The sequence below is a fragment of the Lentinus tigrinus genome (assembly GCF_003813185.1).
Source record: "Lentinus tigrinus ALCF2SS1-7 unplaced genomic scaffold L226scaffold_28, whole genome shotgun sequence".
Classification (NCBI taxonomy): Eukaryota; Fungi; Basidiomycota; class Agaricomycetes; order Polyporales; family Polyporaceae; genus Lentinus; species Lentinus tigrinus.
Window position 1 is genome coordinate 358280 of NW_027137937.1, and position 17068 is coordinate 375347.

Below are 17068 nucleotides of genomic sequence, written 5' to 3' on the forward strand. Positions count from 1 at the left end.
GAACAGCATTGGATGGTCCCGACGCTAGACCCATCAACAAAAAGGTTAGCTTGTACACTTCGTAGGAGAGGAGGGACCTACATCTTGACGACTAACCTTGATTCCGAAGCGGCTGGGCCCAGGCATGATGCGAGCAACACCGTGAGGCTGTGCTCCGGGCATCCGATAATATCGGGTTTCTGCCCCAAACTCAAGCCTTTGATTTGCTCCCGTGTATTCGAATACGAGCTCCCGCTTCTGTGTGCGGGGCCATCGGGGACTGCGAGACATGAATGGTTACTCAGAGATCGGAATACGCGCGCCGAAGAATATTCGGTCCACTGGCACTGTGACTAAATTGAGCATACAGTCCGTGAAACCATCGGCTGCCGTGGAGGACCCTGCACCCAAACAACACGCCACATACGGCGACGAACGGTGAGAGTGGGCATGCCTTCCATCGTCTTAACCGCACTGGAACAGGCGGCGAGGTCATATGAGTGCTCCTGGACAAAATCACCGTACAAAGCTAGACCGTCCTGCTTCTATCCATCACGACAAGCTTGACAGAGAAGAGCACATCTTGACGTTGCCCGCAACACCTGAACAACGTACCTAGCGCATACCTACAACCATCTCCGCCACCCGCTCTCGTCCCACCCCTTCTCAAATTCTTCGGCAGAGAACTTCTGTACCGCCCACGTCCTTGCCCGTTTCCGCATTGCGATATCGGATTCAGTCGATAGGGTGAAGACGGTGTGGAAGGCTTCTGCGAATGTTTCTGGGGATGTTGCGTGGTACCCTGTAGGCTCGCCATCCAAGGGTACGATGATGTCGAGAAGTGGCCCCCCAGATGCGTGTGCAACAGGTATGACCCCTGCCGCCTGACCCGCATTAACAGATAAGCAAGACATGTATCGTGATGGGAATACAACACTTGCCATGAACTCGACTACGTTGATCCCGAAATGCTCATCGACCATCGTGCTAAGCCCGATGCTCGCCCTCGACAGCCAGTTCAGCACCTGAGGATAGCTTGCGTTCACGACGAATTCTGTCTGGTCCTGCGGCGTAGCATGAGCCATCATGCCGCGCAACAGTAATTGTAGCAACGTACCTGTATATCGAGCTCCTTCGCTAAGAGGCGCAGCTCCTCCACCCGGGTCGCATCACCGACGTTCCTGCTTCCGCCCACGAGAACAAGTTTGACCGAGGATGGTCCTTGCCCTTTGTACTCCGGATGTGCCTCCAGTAGTTTGTGGAAGGAGCGCAGCTGTCCTGCATGATCTTTCTCCGGTCTGAACTGGGCAATGCTCAGGATGACCCGCTCGCGGCCTTCGAGCGGGAACACTGCCATCTGGCGAGTGTCGCATGAAGGATACACGATTTGCGCCGTCTTTGGACAGTCGGAGCGCTTTCGTGAGAGGATTTCAAGCAGGACTAGAGGTGGAAGGAGGTGGATAGCGTCCAGGAGCGGATCAGTGTATCTCAAAATAGAGTCGACATGGTTCTTGGTCCAGGAAGAGTTGACCATGATGAAGCGAGCTTGGCGGAGGGAGTAGGCGTAGTAGTACATGAACAGACGGTAATACCTGCAAGGGGAATAGCGTTCGTGACATTGGAAAGCATGTAGAAGTACGCAACGCACAGGAGTTTGCCGGTACTCAGGACGGAAGAAGAGGATATCGCGGCCGAGTTCGTGACCCCAGCTGTACGGGACTCCACCCGGGACAGCATAGTTGCACTGATTGTTGGGTAATGGACGTATGCACCCACTGGGATATTGCCCAGCAGAGAAACAACGGGGAAAGTAAAAGCGTAACCCATTGTGTCTACGCGCATATATTAGCCTCTGCGAACGGTGACAAGGTGGATGATTGGATGGGGTAACATATTGTGACAATATCATACATCCGCCGCTCTGAATAGGGTGTACACAGTGGGAAGTACAGCGGGGAGTGTCTCCTAGCCCGGAAACGAATGACTTACCTATGAACAGGTCCGGTATGAGGTGCGTCATTGCTTCCCAAACGAGATACATAGAGCCAATGCTTTGCCCCAGGAGGGTGAAACGAGGCCACGTTGAGTCTTCGACGAGGTGACGCGACTCGAGGAACACGAAGTCGAGGGTGTTCAGGGACAGCTCGATGTCGAAACGAGCCTTGACTTTCTGAATAATCTTGTGTTTTGTGGTGTCCGTATCTCCGCTATACACCACAGAGATGACATCGGGATCCTTTCGTTGTATGGCCGCGATGGCTACCCAGAGGACACGCTCGCCGCCTCCACCTGCATTGCTTCACGGGGGCTGCGTGAGATGAGAGGCAAGAGCGCTGCATAACTCATAAAGAGTGCTCACCAGTATGGATGGAAGAACCCCACTATCTTCTTGGTCTCCGGGTGTTCTACGCCAAGTCCGGAGAGTAACCTTGCGCGTTGGCTAGCATTACGTCGACGTAGGCCAAGTATTTGGCCGACTGCGGCAGCGACCACCAGCGCAAGAACGAAGGTAACGAGTGCGAGTATCATATTCGTGTCGTCGAGTCAAGTCAAGCCATGCGCAAGTGGAAGTAAGTGCAAACGGTGTTGAGGAAGAGGTGCTGGATGCCGTTTCAGCCACCGAGGCATGGAAGCGCCCGTCACGTCTTGATCGAGGCCGACGCTCACAGGCCTGTTCTCGTCGTCTCCATCGCTTTACTCCCCGTTCTCCCCGACTTCGGGCCACCCTCCTTTGACTTTCTCGCTGACTGCGTTCGACGACTAGGGTCTGACTGGCATGGATTACGATCGCAAGTCGACCGTCTCGTCCTTCTACGGAGGACGCCGTTCAGGCGACGCCCTCAACACCGACTTCAATCTCCCACCGGGCGCAGCACGTCCTCGAGTGGACTCGACATCGTCCTTCTACGGCGCTGCCGGCGCAGGCAACCGCTACTCACGTGCGGATGCATTTGACACGCAGACTGCGGGCTACAACCAGGGCTCGTACTTCGACGCGGGGCGCACGGAGCCAGTGAAGGGTGGGGATGAGGAGGCACCATGGGATGTGTATGCGGATTTCAACAATGCGGGACCACGGTACTCGACGGCGTTTGGGATGGGAGACTCTGGGTACGCCTGGCTGCACCTGATGTCTGTGTATGATCGTGCTCATGCGGTAGAAGTTACCGCCAAGTGCCTTCGCCAACACCGTACACTCCCGGAACTACTGGGTGAGTATATGCTGTAATATGGTGACCGCATGTGTATCCTGAAGTACATTGCACCAGGCTTGCCAGAGACTCAGCATCCGTTGCTGGCGATCAGCCCGCGGGTGGGAATGTAGAGATGGTGACCGTCCCCGCACTTGGCCCCGAGTGGAAGGCGGAAGAACTGCGGGGTATGTCGAAGAAGGCGCACCGGCAGGAGAAGATGGAGGATATGGCGACGAAGTGGAAGATGTGGAGACGAGGGGAGACCGGCCTCTGTGGCAAGTACTTCACCCGCAGATTCACCGCTTGGTTCGTCTTCGCCCTATGTGCAGCGTACGTCTTTCTGTTTCAACTCTAAGCCTTTTATTGACGTTCTTGTAGCATCGCCATCATCCTCGCGTTCACCATCCCCCGAGTACCTTCATTCAGCACAAATCAGTCTGAACCTCTCTCCCCAGCCACTAACCCCTTTAACAAGACCATCCCCGCCGAGTTCAGCCGGTCACCAGCTAACTTCTCCTTCCCGGGGTTGATGAAGCTGCAGGCTGACACCGGCTCAAACTTTCTGCCTCTGACGTTCAAGAACATCCACGGAACCGTGTTCGATTTAAACACACAGCGGCAAGTCGCAACTGGGGACACAGGCCATGTCACCATTCCCGCGAAGTCGTTCCCCGTCATCAACCTCAACCTCAACTTCACGTACGCTGCTGTCAACGACTCTGACGCTACTTGTACGCTTCTTTCACCCCCTTCTTCGTCAGGGCTGAGTGCTCATATCGCGGCGCAGGGAGTAACTGGTACAACGGCTGTCGGAACAAGGCTCTCTATACTAACAATGAGCGACCGGGTGCGTAGCCGTCTCATCCCATTCGAGTTGCGTCACTCAACTCTTCTTTATATTTGTAGCGGTCCAGTTTCGTCTGATACTTGACATGAACATTGCCGGTCTCGCTGGCACCCATAGCACGTCAACACAGGTGAACGACGCCGGGTGTCCCATCGAGTTGCCCCTCAACTCTGTCTGAGAAACATCCCGGTTGTGCTATGCCGTGCTTCTCCAGATTCGTACTTTCGTTTGGATTGTTTATTCTCTCCTCTTCGTGATTCGGACTACCCCCAGAAGGACATTGACTCGCGTTACTCGTCACATCTGCATGCATCTCACATAGGCTGTCTTTTTGCTAGTAGCGTATGCCATCGTATTTTCATCCCCTACCCACGTTCACAAGCACTGTTCACCTGCGGTAAGCCGGTCCCGGATGCGGGTCCCGAAGAGGCTGACTGGACTAGATTGTAACCTCTCAAGTCACATCCTGATCACTCTCACTGCAGAGGCTGACACTCCTTTTCCCTTCAGACCGCCATGTTCCGCCGCATCCCCTCAACATCCTCCGCCGTCCCAGGTAGTCCGAGTCGATCAACCATACGTCACCGCTCTGGCGCATTCAGCCCACGGCCCAACGCAGATGGCGCATCTCTCCACTCTGGTCTGAGACGGCGCGTCTCCCCAAGCGAGAGCCAGCACAGCGAACGTACAGACCGCACAATCAGGCTCCAGGTCGAAGACACCGATGATGCCGAGCGTATTGAGCCGACGGTCCTGCTCATACGCAAGTCCCGGGTCTCAGTACGCACAGGGGGGAAATTCAAGCCTCTTCCAGAGCTGCCATTTGAAGGCCATCGACAGAGGAAGGAGAGCCGTGATTTATCCGAAGGCCTGTCGCATCTCCTCGACGGCTCCGAACCCGAGGAGCCTCGAAGATCCCCGCCGCCTTCATCCGCCTGCGTCAGTGGCGACGAACACCGTACTGGACACCGTCCCCAGCCTGAGCGCGGAGCCTCTGATGTCTCGAAGCAGTCCCGATTGCCTACCCCAAAATATCCATTGGGTTTGGGGACTCTGGGCAGAAGCCTAAGCTACTTCTCGCGCATGCCCTCTTCCCGCGAGCGTCCTCCTACCGCCCCGCGCACGGAATCCGAGACGTCCACATATTCCTACACGTCGGAAGACAGCAAAGCCGTCTCGCACACGCGCACTCATCCCGTCAGCACCCGCTCAGGCCCTCCTCCTTCCACCAGCCGGCGTGTCCCGGCGGCGATCAAGGACAAACGGCCTCTGCTGGTTTCCAAGTTCAGCACCACGGATAAGTTCACGCAGAAGTTCCCGCGTCCGCGGGCAATGCGGGGACTGACAATGTCGGACGTGCGCGCGCCGACAATCCTGGAGGAAGGAGAGGACATCGTGATCGAGCGCGTCGACCGGTGGACGCTGCACAAATGGTGCCTCATCACGTCGGTGTGCACGGTGTTCGTGTATGGCACGGCGGGGCTCGTCTGTGCTGTGCTGACGTTCTTCCGAGGTACATATCCAGTTCCCACTACTCCTATGCCGTACTGACGCCCCCTACCTACTATATAGCCTGGCCAGGCGCAGACGTGATGTACGTTGCCGACTACGACCTCCTCGTCCTCCTCACGCTCGCATCCTCGATCCTCCTCCTCACCTTCCTCGTCGGGCTTTCCGGAACGCTCCTCAACTCGCGCCCCCTCCTCGCAATCTACGCCCTCCTTCTCTGGCCCGCGCTCTTCTCCCTCCTTGCCATCGGCTACCCTTCGTACAAACGGTACTCCTTCTCCCTCGACCGCAAGCTCTCGCGCGCTTGGAGCGAGTGGTACACGCCCTTAGGGCGGCTTGTCATCCAAGACGCACTCGAATGCTGCGGCTTCGCCAATGCACTTCACGAGGCCGTCCCCAGCGCGCGGTGCTACCCGCGCACTCCGCTCCCTGGCTGCAAGGGGCCGCTGTGGCGGTTCGAGCGGGAGACCCTCGCTACGGTGTGGAGCACGGTCTTTGCGCTCATCCCGCTGCACATCGTGAACATCTTCGTCGCGCTGCTGTGTGCGAACCACGTCACGCGGACGTTCGGGAAGGGCATTATGCCGAAGAGGTATCGACTGAACGCGGACGATGTGCGTGCGGATGCGGAGGTGCTCATGCGGGCGATGGGCGCGTTGAGGCCTGTTGCTCGGCCGGGGTTCGCGAGGGCGCCATCGAGCGCTGTCTTTCGGGAGGACAAGACGCACTACGACCGTGGCGTCGACATGGCCAGGTGGGATGCGCGGTCGAAGGCGAGTTCACATTCCAGTTCGAGTTCGAGTTCGAGGGCCCGCTATAGATGAGGGTATGTGTTGGGTGGAACGAGCAGGTTACGCTGTACCCGCGCACAATATATACAATCTAATAGCACAGATCACCCTATTAACTACTTATCTGTCTCTAAATCGGACTACCCAACAAAGCAATGGGGACTAGCACGAAAGCATGAGAACATGGGAGGCAACTCAGTCCTCGATGCCTTCCTCCTCCTCGGCGATCAAGCGTTCCGCCTCGAGCGCCGCCATGCAGCCGCTGCCCGCAGACGTGATCGCCTGGCGGTAACGCTTGTCCTGGACGTCACCAGCGGCGAAGACACCCTTGACGCTTGTCTGCGTCGTACCAGGGACGGTGACGATGTAGCCGTCGGGGTCGGTCTGGAGCTGGTTGCGGACGAGCTGGGTGGCGGGCTCGTGGCCGATGGCGTAGAAGAGACCGTTGACGGGGAGGTCCTTCTCCTCGCCAGTGAGGACGTTGCGGATGCGGAGGTTGTTCAGCAGGTCGCCGTCGCCCTGGCACTCAACAGCGACAGTGTTCCAGAGGATGGTGATCTTCGGGTGGGACATGAGACGTTTTGCCATGATCTTGGAGGCGCGAAGCTCGCCACGACGGACGAGGACGTAGACGTGCGAGCCGTACTTCGTGAGGTCTGTAGATGGGGGGGAGGAATAACGGGGACACGGAATGTGTCAGGAACAGATCCGATAACTTGACTGGTGGGGTATGCACTCACAGGTCGCCTCCTCCGCCGCAGAATCACCACCACCGATCACCGCCAATGGCTTATTCCTGAAGATAGGAACAGCGCCGTCGCAGACTGCACAGGCGGAGATACCGCTCTGCCAGTAAATGTCCTCGCCCTTGAGGTGTAACCGCTTTGCGGAGGCACCGGTGGCGATAATCAGCGTGTCGGCGGTTTCGGGCTCCTGGTCCTCCTGGAACTCGCGCCAGTAACGGAATGGACGTGCGGAGAGGTCGACTTTTGACACGGTCTCGGTAATGATCTTCGTGCCGAAGCGGAGGGACTGAGCGCGGAACTTGTCCATGAGCTCAGGACCAAGGATGCCAGAGGGGAAACCGGGGAAGTTCTCGACTATAAAGAACAAAGAGGTTAGTCAACCATACTCCAGCAAAATGAGACATAGTTAGAATGGACAAGTTGGACGGTAGTAGGCACAACCGAGGCGCGTCTTCGCTTCGAGCGGATAGATGTACGTGTACGGCAGCTTCCATGGCACCAGGTGCTTCTGAACGCTGAAGACGACGAGCACACACGCTTGAAGCGTTGTCGCGCGGGGTAGCCGGCAACTACTCGCGATGTGTGCATATCTCTATGCCAGCCTTGTATCAACCGAGGTTGTGGGCAAGACAGCGAATTGGCGCTACCCCAGTAGCCAGTAGCGGGTGGTATGGTCTTATGCACTCCAATGCCTCTCACCACCCAGAGAAGATAGGAAGATGAGATGTGTGATACTCACCATCAGTTGTCGTCGTGAGCTGTCCACCAGCCGCGAAGCCGTTGGCCATGAAACCCTCGAAGAGGACGGGGTTGAGGTTGGCACGGGCAAGGTAGATGGCTGCCGTGTGTCCTGCAGGTCCCGAGCCGATGATCACCTACATCGCGCACATCTCAGCCTAAGGTCAAGTGGAAACATGGGGATTGCACGCACTACTTTGGAGTGCATCTTGCTGCTCTGGGGAACCGTCGGTGCGTTCGTGGGGGCCATTTTGGGCGTCGGGGGATGAGGAAGAGAGGAGAACTTTGCGGAGGCAGCGAGGGGAATGGCTCTGAAGAGAGCGCGGAAGGGGGTACTGGAGGGCCTCAGCTTGTCGAAGAGTGCGAAACTTATAGCCCGCGCACCGTCGCGGTCACGGCACAAGCCTCTAAAGACTTAACTAAGCGGGAATCCCCAGGTCACGTGACAGCACTTACAAGTCACGCTGATTAAGAACTCGCGTTCTATTCGCGAGTACACCAGACAGCGGTGCCAAACTACCTGCACATGTTCGACAACAAAGTGCCAACCACTCCCGAAGGTCGAGTTTGCGGCCGCTGACAGAGACTTTGCTAGCATCACAATAAATTCCAAATGTCGACGGGAGGCGATGTTGACGTGCTACAACACGCAATCAGAGCGTGTCCAATGCGAATACACGAGCTCTATCTCCGTCCTTCTATCCGTGGCCAATCGGAGCCTTCCCTCTCGACGTTTCGTGCATGGAAGCCTGTACAACAAGCAGAACTGTGCCTAATCCGTGACCTTTATCGTGACCTCCCCCGCCTTCCCGTGGATGTCTGCGATAGTCTTGTGACCAGCCAGACCGAGCGTCAGCTCAAAATCTGCAAGGATCGTCTTGATAACCGATTCGACGCCTGCTTGGCCAGCGAGTGCAAGCCCGTAAATGTAACTGCGACCAACTGTGATCATGCGTCAGTTAGCGGCACGTAGGAACTGGAATGCAAGTCTCGTCGTTACGGTCAAAGCCGGGAACAAGTTTGCCAAACGCATTGTACGACCTTGCAGCCCGAGTTGCGAAGGTTGGATAAGGATATGGGCTCTTCGCTGCGACTGCTGTTGCATAGCGCCCGCAGCATGCGCGTCATCCCTCCTTGCTCGAGTAGGCTCAACATCCTCAACGAGAACAGCCACGCCTCTTGGCTCCGATTATTCTGAAGCTTCGTTCCCGATAGTGAGCCACGGGACCATTTGGTCACAACCTCACGGCCAGCTGTCTTCCGTGATAGTGTACAACTTACTATCAGGCCCGGGCAAGGGAAGAGGTAATGATATGCCCTCAGACTCGAAGCCAGCGCACGAGTTCCAAGTCAGGCTCGTCGATGTACATGCAGCAACGAGCCCGGCTTGTCACTGTGTCATAAGTACGCACAAGACATTGCTCCGCTCTCGGAGCATACACGCCCCGATGTTTCAGCAAGGCTTCCGAATGGCAGGACCCGAACTTTGAGGCGGGAGGGCCCCATGCTCACGAGTTGTCCACTGCGCCGAGGCTCGCAGTCGCAAGGAACTACGCAAACAGATGGAGTATACTCACGGAGGACGCCCTGCGCTCCAAGAGCGATCGCGCGAAACATGTCCGAGCCAGACCGGACTCCGGAGTCGAACAGGATAGTGAATTTTCCGCTGGCCTGAGCTTCCTTGACTTTGGAAGACTGCATGATACGCTCCAACGCGAACAGCGCGGATATTGATCCGTCGATCTGTCGACCGCCGTGGTTCGAGACGATGATCCCGTCGACGCCCTCGTCGATCGCAGTTTCCGCATCCTTAGAGAGAGCAAGTAAGCCGACCGAAACGGGACGCGGACACGATCACATACCTCGGCGGTCATGATACCCTTCACGATCAACGGGCCCTCCCAGTGCTGCCGGAGGAAGCGCACGTCTTCCCACGTCCTGAAGACGCCATTGACCGCCTCCTTCCCCCACGCCATCGCGAGGTGCATGAGCTGCTTCGTCTTCTCGTCCCCCTCCTTGACAAGCCTGTCATACTCCTTCGGGTTGTACGGGAAGGCCGGGAAGTCCTTCTCTGTATGCGGCTCCAGTCCGAGCGTCTTCATGAACGCTGGGTCCGACAGCGCGACCTGGATCCCGACGCTGTGTATAAACGGCAGGAAGGACGAGTCGATATCGTGCGGTCGCCACCCGATTGCCATCGTGTCGACGGTAACGACCAGCGCCTTGTACCCCTGGGACTTCGCACGGCCGAGCATCGAGAGCGTGATATCGTTGTTCAACGGCCAGTATAGCTGGAACCAGCGCGTCCCGTTAGCATTCGCCTGGGCAACGGATTCGAGCGACTGCGAGGCGGCCCCGCTGAGGATCATAGGGATCCCAAGTGCATTTGCAGCGCGAGCAGTCGCGAGCTCGCCATCAGCGTGGACGAGGGCTTGACACCCGATCGGGGCGATGATGAGCGGAGAAGGGTGTGTTACGCCGAATATTGTCGTCTGCACAAACCTCGTTAGTACTAGTCGCGTGGTCTGTGTTACGCCAGTGCGCGATCACAGATTGGCTCAAGCAGCGCGTCGCGTACCTCTAGATTACGGTGCGTGGCGTCGCGCAGCATCCGCGGGACAATTTGCCACTTCGTGAACGCGCGCCGGTTCGCGCGGTACGTCTCGCCCGTTCCCGCGTACCCAAAGACGAAGTTGAAGGAACCTGTGGTGGGATCCTGTGAGCGCCAGGTTGTTGCGTTCCGAGTCGCTATCCCCGAGCACCCACTTCCGACACATCTCGAAGGATGATCGACGCAACGCGGGACAATCGACCCAACAGTTATACACGTGGGTCATTGAATGGGGCTCGCAGCTAACGGGGCAAGCATGAACGCAAAACGCACCTGGGCTGTCCTTGAGTTTCTCGCGGGCAGCTGCCTCGATCTTATCTGGGTCCACTGAGCCAAGCGGGGGTGGCTGCCTCGTCCTGAATAGATCGCGCATGTACGCAGACCACTTCCCAGGGGCGCTCCCATAGCTCTTCTCCGTCTCCCCAGACACGTTGGGCGATGTGGACATGACGATATTGCTTGCGCTGGAGTGGGAGGGGAAAGGGTGAGGGACGTGAGAGAGAAGAACGGAGGCGGCGTACACTGAAGCTCTTTGACCTCAGCAAGCTCAGCGGCTACTGGAAGCTACTGGACCACAAAGCAGGCTATAGTTGCCAACGGTCGGTCTTCTCGACTGTATTGGGATGATCCTCCCGCGCGTCCGGCAATCTAGGAGTTCTTCCTCCCCTTTGGGTCAGGGAGAGTTGAGAGATAGAGAATGGCCTTGCTGCGCGCAAGGAATTACGGGATGAACTGTCTTCAGCTGTCCTGAGATGTGGTATGATGCGGTGATTGAGGTGAGATTGCTGAGGGTCACGAGTACGGGTTCCCATGAGCTGGGGATGAACGAGCTAACGGAGCAGGATTCATCCTACGGCGACGCCGCAATTGAGGTCCTGCGATCTTCTCATTGGTCCGAAGACGTTCTCGACATATAAAATGTCCACGATCTACCAGTCTGAACACCAACACGAAGTATGGCGTCCCCGCCGGCTTCAGCTATCGTGACCGAGCAAAACATTATCAAGTACCACGTACTACGCCGTTGCAGATGTTAGACATTGATGCCGACATGTTCACTCCGGATTCGTACTTCTTGCGATGAGGGGGTAGTACCACGAATGGTGCAGACAAGTAGTTACATCAACGTAGCCTCCGACATGAGGTGACAGTCCGTAAGGTGGCTGGGGTCCGAGACAATGGGGCGCTTATAGACGTGACGTCCGAGCGCGGCAACAGAACACTGGAGGTTAACTTGAACTCCTCACTACATCGTGCCCATGACTGGTTTCCTGCATAGTTACAACCCGAACAATCGGACAGGAACTCTGCAAGTCCAACCTCCAGGAATTTGTTACAAACGCGCAAATTGAGCGTTCAGCCCATCGGACACGTCAGATGCCTGGCGAACCACCCATACTTCCTCATTACCGACATAGGAGCGCTGTGCTCCTTCACTGTGTGGCTGGATAAATCGTACTTCACCGTCACTTCTTTGGACTTCACAAAACGCCCATCAATGCATCTCCCTTCGTGCACAGGACGCGAACGCGGTGATACCGTGTTCTATCCAGATATCTGACCCGCCTTGCGACTTGACGCAGCCGCATCCTGCTCCAGTGCTGACATCTATGTATCTTCTCCCGGTTTTGCCCGTGGCCTTCAAGTTAAGGTTTACCGCCTTGCGCTATGCATGCCATTTCCTGTAAGCACTGCGCAGTAGTGCTCGCTCTATCTCTGATATATCCATGCCATTCTTCACTCGTCTAGGTATCCTCAATGGCAGTTTTTAGCGTTCACGAAGCACACGGCACCGTCGATCGCGAGAGCATCTTGAAACAGCGGACGGTCAGATATCCAGCATTTATTAGTAACCGTTGGCACAATGACCCGTTCGCACCGGTATGATACGAATAGAGAACACTCATAAAGTGCTTGCAAAGACTCAGCCGGTCAGCCAACGTACCAACATAGGTCTCAAACAGTGGTGAGTCTGGGAACGGTTTTTTCTTCAAGCCAAGCCTACGTTATGCTCAGACAAGGAAGTTGAACGCTAGTGATGGCACCCGCTCCTCGTCCAACATCGTCGGAGGTCGTCGAAACTGCCGGTCTCTCACCAGAGTTGATCGCAAGCATCTGCGGGGGAATAGGTACGTCTATTAACGTCGCTGCTCTCTTCAGTGCATAGCTTTACTTTGGCTTACTCCTGTCTCTCGCAATAGCGCTACTCGCTGTTGCTGTATGCTTGTTGTGCATATTTTCGAGGAAGTCCTGCTGCGCCAGGCGACAAAGCAGCAATGAAAGCAGACCACGTCCTCAAAGGATTTTTTCGGCTAGATCAGAGCGCCCTCCCAAGTCCGGCTCGAGCCCGTCTTATGTTTGAAGAGGTTCCTCTTCGGCTACTGTTCTAAGTAGTGTCGTTATTCATTCACGCTCGTATGTTCTCCGTTCAATGAGGCAAATGCTTCGCTACAACAATCATGCTGGTCACGAATGCTCAGCTGATACTTGCTCCGTGGCCTTCGAACGACGCGTGTACGACATGGACTGACTTCGGAGCTAGCTCTGGGCTCCTCCTCCCGCGAAGCTCTTCCAGATTGCACTTTCACTTCCAAAATGAGAAGGCGCGTTCGAGCTACCACCTCCGAGTGAGTATTCTTACCAATCATGTTCGCAAAAGTTCTAACGCATGTCTGTCATCTTTCAGAAGACCGGAAGTTTGCTTGTCACGGGATGATATCATTCTTCCGAAAGTGTTCCTCTGTCGCAGCCAGCGGGCAGTCGTTATGTCTATCCCAGGCCGACTTGTGCTTGGACCCGGCCATCGATGCCCCCTCGGTAAGCATCTCTTAACGCATCCTTGACTGGCATGGGAATAGGCTCATGACGCATCCTATCAACAGTAGCCCCGGAATCTGTCATTCTCAAAATGTAACCTATATGTCCCGAAGCTGCGTGCATGCATGCGACTCGCCGACGCACGTCAACACTTTGTGCGACAGCAATTCTTCTCGTGATGTGCTGAGACAACGGGTTCGATCAACCAGCTGCAATCGTACCGCCCACCGACAACTACTTAAACGGTGGTACCCGCCGTCTCCAACCACAAGGGCTCTCCGGTCCTCTCGCTTGTGCCGTCCTCACAGCCCACCAACCTTCTGACGTCGACCCCTCCACACAATGCTCGCCAAACTGCGTCTTCTCTCGCTTATTGTCATTGCCTTGACCCTTCCCCTCTCTATAAAGGCATCCGTCGTTCGCAAGGATGCTACTTTGATCTCACTTCCCGTTGCCAAACGCGTGAACATGACGGGCACTGCGAAGCTGCTTGAGATCGATCAGGCGCGCGCAAGGGCACTTCGTGACCGCGCTGAGGGGAAGTACGACCCCAGTTCGAAAGCAACTGTCCCCGCGACCAACGTGGTCGTGACGTATGTCACCACGGTATGTCGTCTGCCTCACTCCAATGTCTACAGTCCCAGGCACTGAAGGCGTTACGTAGATCGGTGTTGGTCAACCGCCTCAGGAGTGTGAGTGCTCCGACCGCTCGTTGCCATTCGCCTCAAAGATCATGGTAACAAGCGGAGCATCACAGTCAGTCTCCTCATTGACACTGGAAGCTCCAATACTTGGATCGGCGCATCGCTCGCGAATCCGTACCGCCCTGCAGATTCCAAGGCCGCGCATGACACGGGCAATAAAGTGGTGCGTTGACACCGTATCATGGAATATCAAATTGAACTGAGGTACCCTTCCAGTTCGTCGCTTATGGATCCGGAGCCTTCTCAGGTACGTCCTCGACAATGCTGGATTGAACTATGAGAGGCATGCTTACTCGTTATCATGACCCCTCAGGAGAGGAGTACAACGATACTGTGACGCTTGATGTTGCAAGCGCAGGTATTGTTATCGAGAATCAGTCTATCGGTGACGCATTCTTTTCGAAGGGATTCGACGGCTACGACGGCATCCTCGGGTCGGTGTTTCACAATTCATCCTGCCAATTCGCATCCCTGACACACCCACGATTGCAGAATTGGTCCCACAGATCTCACTTGCGGTAAGTATCTGTGCGTGTTTGTCCGGATGATAAACTGGAAAGTCTAACTTCGTCACCATAGGGACTCTTATCCCGGCAACCAGTGAATGCATACCGACCGTCACCGACAATGCATTCGCCCAAGGCCTCATCTCCAACAAGGAAGTCGGGATAGCGTATGCACCGACGACGTCTCTCTCGGACCCCAACGGCGAGCTCACATTCGGTGGCATCAACGAGAAGAGGTTTTCGGGTCCGCTCCGGTTTGTGTGAGTACATAGTGTCCTATCTCCAAGTCATGATACGAAGTGTCGTCATCTGTGTCACCTATAGGTCTATCACCTATGGCAAGGACACGCCCATCCTCAACTCGACCGCTGGGATAGTCGATACCGGCACTACCCTCGTCCTACTGGCCACAGGTGACCTCGAGTGTTCTGACAATAAGATGCGGTACCTACTGAGACCATTCCCGACACCGTAGATGCCCTCAACGTTTACAAGGCAGCCACGAATGCCACTTCGGATCCCACCACCGGTCTCCTGAAGATTGCCCCGGACCAGTATTCCAACCTTCAGAGTCTCTTCTTTCATATCGGTGATGTAAGCTCCTGCTCGTTTACCTGAGTCTTGTATGGTCCGATCTCAACGCATCACAGGAGACCTATGAATTCACGGCCAACGCCCAGATCTGGCCTCGTGCTGTATGTCGAGTTTCTGTCTCTTGCCTATGAGCCTGACATGTGACTCTGTTCCAGCTCAACACTGCGATTGGCGGGGAGCCTGATGCCGTCTACCTCATCGTCAACGACCTCGGTGCCCTGGGAGGCTCTGGCCTCGACTTCATCAACGGCATGACATTCCTTGAGCGATTCTACCATGTCTATGACAGCGAGAACAACAAGGCGGGCTTCGCGACAACGGATCACACCTACGACACCACTAATTGACGGAGATCGATGCTTTGGAGTCCTTCGTACAACGATTCGTACTGGCATCCGGGGTGGGAATAGTGACCTGCGACTCAAGAGGTGTCATTGCGTTGTGCCCAGTCGTCCGACCTCGAAGTACTAGTGTAAGCTTGTAGTGTTATCGAGAGAGCACACAGAATGTGATTGCGAGACTCTAGAGTACAGAGCGAACCGGATAACGTGGTTTATTCGACCGACCAGACACCCGGGCCCAGATTGTCAACTAGACGCCTGCGAGTCTTTTTTGACCGCCCCGCCAACCTCCTCCCATCCTCCGGGCCTCAGCGTCAACGTTGAACCACTGGGAAGCCGCCAAGCAGTCTCTACTAGACGCATGTAAGTGACAAACCTACAGTAGTCGTTTACTACTTCCATGAAACCTTATGAACATGTCTAGAACATGCCACTGGTGCCAGGCCGGCGCCGGCGGACCCTCGTCCATTCCGTCAGTTGGCTGGAAGTCGCGATGGGCGCGCGGAAGTCTATCAAGCCGTTCAAGTACTTCCAGCTTCCAGTGGAGATTCGCCTTATGATCAAAGGATACGTACCCGACTGCGATCTTCGAACGCACGCCTCGTTCTACCTGGCTTCTCTCGCTACGGCTGCACTCTACAATGGCACGTCGGACGACTTTTGGAGGGTCGCATGCTGGAAGAACGGAATAGGACTTCTCCCTTGAGAGGCCGACAAGTCGGACGACGAAATATGCTGGAGAACATCGCGCTCGACTGCATACGACGGGACGGCTTCTGCAAGCATCCTATCTGCGGCGGACGGCTATTAAGTTACAATTGTACGTCTTGATGCCAGTGGTGGTTGACTTACTCATAGTTGAGTTGATATCGAGCAGGTGAGAGGATGCAGGAGGCGGAAACCACCGGTCTCGCGACGCCGGATTAGCCCGCGCACATACGTGGTGAGGGCAACCGCACCAAGTTTACCGCCCACAACGTCTTCGAGTGGATCGGTTTCCGCCCCAGCGTCGAAGTGAAGGATTGTGGATTTCTCGTTGGACACGATGCCCATATTCTTCCTATTCCTGCTTCTGAGGTTGGAAGGGGAGAAGATCACTAGGACGATGACTACGGTTCCGAGGACGAACGACTTCCCAGAGTCGATCGGATGGATATCAACGCTCGGGAGTACTTGGTCCAGCACTCCTTGTGGCTCGCAGCTTCGCCACATCAATTTCACTCGACTCGATCAGCTTCTGCTACGTGCACAATTATAACCTGGAAGACTACAACTGGGAGCCGGAACATGGCCGATCAGTGACCGTCATGGACGTCCTGGGTATCCTCCAGCGGGAGTACGCACTTTCGATCGTACTAGGTCAATATTTCGCTGATCACTTCGTTCACCACCAGACTATAGCGTGAACTTACACCTGAGGAGCTTGCGGAATTCGTCAAGGGGCACGATGAGTGCTTGCGCATTCATGGTTGGGATGCCCTCATGATCTGGAGCGTGGGCTTAACTTCTGTTGACTGACCGATGATACAAGCCGGCTTTCCCATCTCCCCCACATTTGTAATGAAGAGTCGGTCGGCCCTGCTTTCGACTTCGAACAGATGTGATACCATCTTCCTGACTGTGCGTATAGGTACCTCAATCGGCGCACTTTTCTGAAAGTACTTTTACTAGGAGATCATCCTAAGCTCGCT

At 55.7% G+C, this 17068-nt stretch overlaps 7 protein-coding genes across 7 annotated transcripts; 4 read left to right on the forward strand and 3 right to left on the reverse strand.

The window, feature by feature from the left end:
* Positions 1–295: 295 nt before the first annotated feature.
* Positions 296–2593, reverse strand: L226DRAFT_554419 (mannosyltransferase). The gene is made up of 6 exons (XM_067682999.1): positions 2339–2593; positions 1969–2276; positions 1628–1811; positions 1097–1571; positions 921–1043; positions 296–863 (listed from the first exon to the last, which is right to left on the reverse strand). The coding sequence occupies exons 1-6, from the start codon at positions 2506–2508 to the stop codon at positions 606–608; spliced, it is 1518 nt and encodes a 505-aa protein (XP_067532247.1). The 5' UTR covers positions 2509–2593; the 3' UTR covers positions 296–605.
* Positions 2594–2632: 39 nt separating this feature from the next.
* L226DRAFT_615419 (uncharacterized protein) lies at positions 2633–4391 on the forward strand. Its single transcript, XM_067686768.1, has 6 exons — positions 2633–3090; positions 3144–3191; positions 3249–3503; positions 3552–3904; positions 3961–4020; positions 4080–4391. Exons 1-6 carry the CDS (start codon positions 2756–2758, stop codon positions 4196–4198), a joined length of 1170 nt encoding a protein of 389 aa, XP_067532248.1. The 5' UTR covers positions 2633–2755; the 3' UTR covers positions 4199–4391.
* A 976-nt stretch (positions 4392–5367) lies between these two features.
* Positions 5368–6353, forward strand: L226DRAFT_468401 (uncharacterized protein; the record flags this gene model as incomplete). Its single annotated transcript, XM_067676133.1, has 2 exons — positions 5368–5533; positions 5593–6353. The coding sequence occupies 2 exons, from the start codon at positions 5368–5370 to the stop codon at positions 6351–6353; spliced, it is 927 nt and encodes a 308-aa protein (XP_067532249.1).
* Positions 6354–6515: 162 nt separating this feature from the next.
* Positions 6516–8054, reverse strand: L226DRAFT_525268 (thioredoxin reductase; the record flags this gene model as incomplete). The annotated part of the gene is made up of 4 exons (XM_067678961.1): positions 6516–6976; positions 7061–7420; positions 7806–7941; positions 7998–8054. 4 exons carry the CDS (start codon positions 8052–8054, stop codon positions 6516–6518), a joined length of 1014 nt encoding a protein of 337 aa, XP_067532250.1.
* Positions 8055–8393: 339 nt separating this feature from the next.
* On the reverse strand, positions 8394–10925 carry L226DRAFT_537947 (FMN-dependent alpha-hydroxy acid dehydrogenase). The gene is made up of 5 exons (XM_067681406.1): positions 10689–10925; positions 10383–10507; positions 9667–10296; positions 9382–9613; positions 8394–8746 (listed from the first exon to the last, which is right to left on the reverse strand). Exons 1-5 carry the CDS (start codon positions 10861–10863, stop codon positions 8577–8579), a joined length of 1332 nt encoding a protein of 443 aa, XP_067532251.1. The 5' UTR covers positions 10864–10925; the 3' UTR covers positions 8394–8576.
* Positions 10926–13574: 2649 nt separating this feature from the next.
* On the forward strand, positions 13575–15494 carry L226DRAFT_554423 (aspartic peptidase A1; the record flags this gene model as incomplete). The annotated part of the gene is made up of 11 exons (XM_067683000.1): positions 13575–13838; positions 13897–13924; positions 13990–14099; positions 14153–14183; positions 14250–14370; positions 14429–14454; positions 14516–14702; positions 14767–14855; positions 14918–15036; positions 15093–15137; positions 15192–15494. The coding sequence occupies 11 exons, from the start codon at positions 13575–13577 to the stop codon at positions 15381–15383; spliced, it is 1212 nt and encodes a 403-aa protein (XP_067532252.1). The 3' UTR covers positions 15384–15494.
* Positions 15495–15703: 209 nt separating this feature from the next.
* On the forward strand, positions 15704–16134 carry L226DRAFT_173501 (uncharacterized protein). The gene is made up of 2 exons (XM_067672642.1): positions 15704–15740; positions 15802–16134. The coding sequence occupies exon 2, from the start codon at positions 15805–15807 to the stop codon at positions 16081–16083; it is 279 nt and encodes a 92-aa protein (XP_067532253.1). The 5' UTR covers positions 15704–15740; positions 15802–15804; the 3' UTR covers positions 16084–16134.
* Positions 16135–17068: the final 934 nt, after the last annotated feature.

What these genes read in the sequence shown, in the direction of transcription:
- L226DRAFT_554419 (XM_067682999.1), bottom strand. Translation starts at nt 2,508, where the DNA reads ATGATACTCGCACTCGTTACCTTCGTTCTTGCGCTGGTGGTCGCTGCC. An exon ending in GGGTTCTTCCATCCATACTG is followed by an intron (nt 2,277 to 2,338) that starts GTGAGCACTCTT and finishes GCCCCCGTGAAG; the next exon opens with CAATGCAGGTGGAGGCGGCG. An exon ending in CATACCGGACCTGTTCATAG is followed by an intron (nt 1,812 to 1,968) that starts GTAAGTCATTCG and finishes ATATGCGCGTAG; the next exon opens with ACACAATGGGTTACGCTTTT.
- L226DRAFT_615419 (XM_067686768.1), top strand. Translation starts at nt 2,756, where the DNA reads ATGGATTACGATCGCAAGTCGACCGTCTCGTCCTTCTACGGAGGACGC. An exon ending in TACACTCCCGGAACTACTGG is followed by an intron (nt 3,192 to 3,248) that starts GTGAGTATATGC and finishes ACATTGCACCAG; the next exon opens with GCTTGCCAGAGACTCAGCAT. An exon ending in GTCTTCGCCCTATGTGCAGC is followed by an intron (nt 3,504 to 3,551) that starts GTACGTCTTTCT and finishes ACGTTCTTGTAG; the next exon opens with CATCGCCATCATCCTCGCGT.
- L226DRAFT_537947 (XM_067681406.1), bottom strand. Translation starts at nt 10,863, where the DNA reads ATGTCCACATCGCCCAACGTGTCTGGGGAGACGGAGAAGAGCTATGGG. An exon ending in CCACGCACCGTAATCTAGAG is followed by an intron (nt 10,297 to 10,382) that starts GTACGCGACGCG and finishes AGGTTTGTGCAG; the next exon opens with ACGACAATATTCGGCGTAAC. An exon ending in TGGAGCGCAGGGCGTCCTCC is followed by an intron (nt 8,747 to 9,381) that starts GTGAGTATACTC and finishes GCATGATCACAG; the next exon opens with TTGGTCGCAGTTACATTTAC.
- L226DRAFT_173501 (XM_067672642.1), top strand. Translation starts at nt 15,805, where the DNA reads ATGCCACTGGTGCCAGGCCGGCGCCGGCGGACCCTCGTCCATTCCGTC.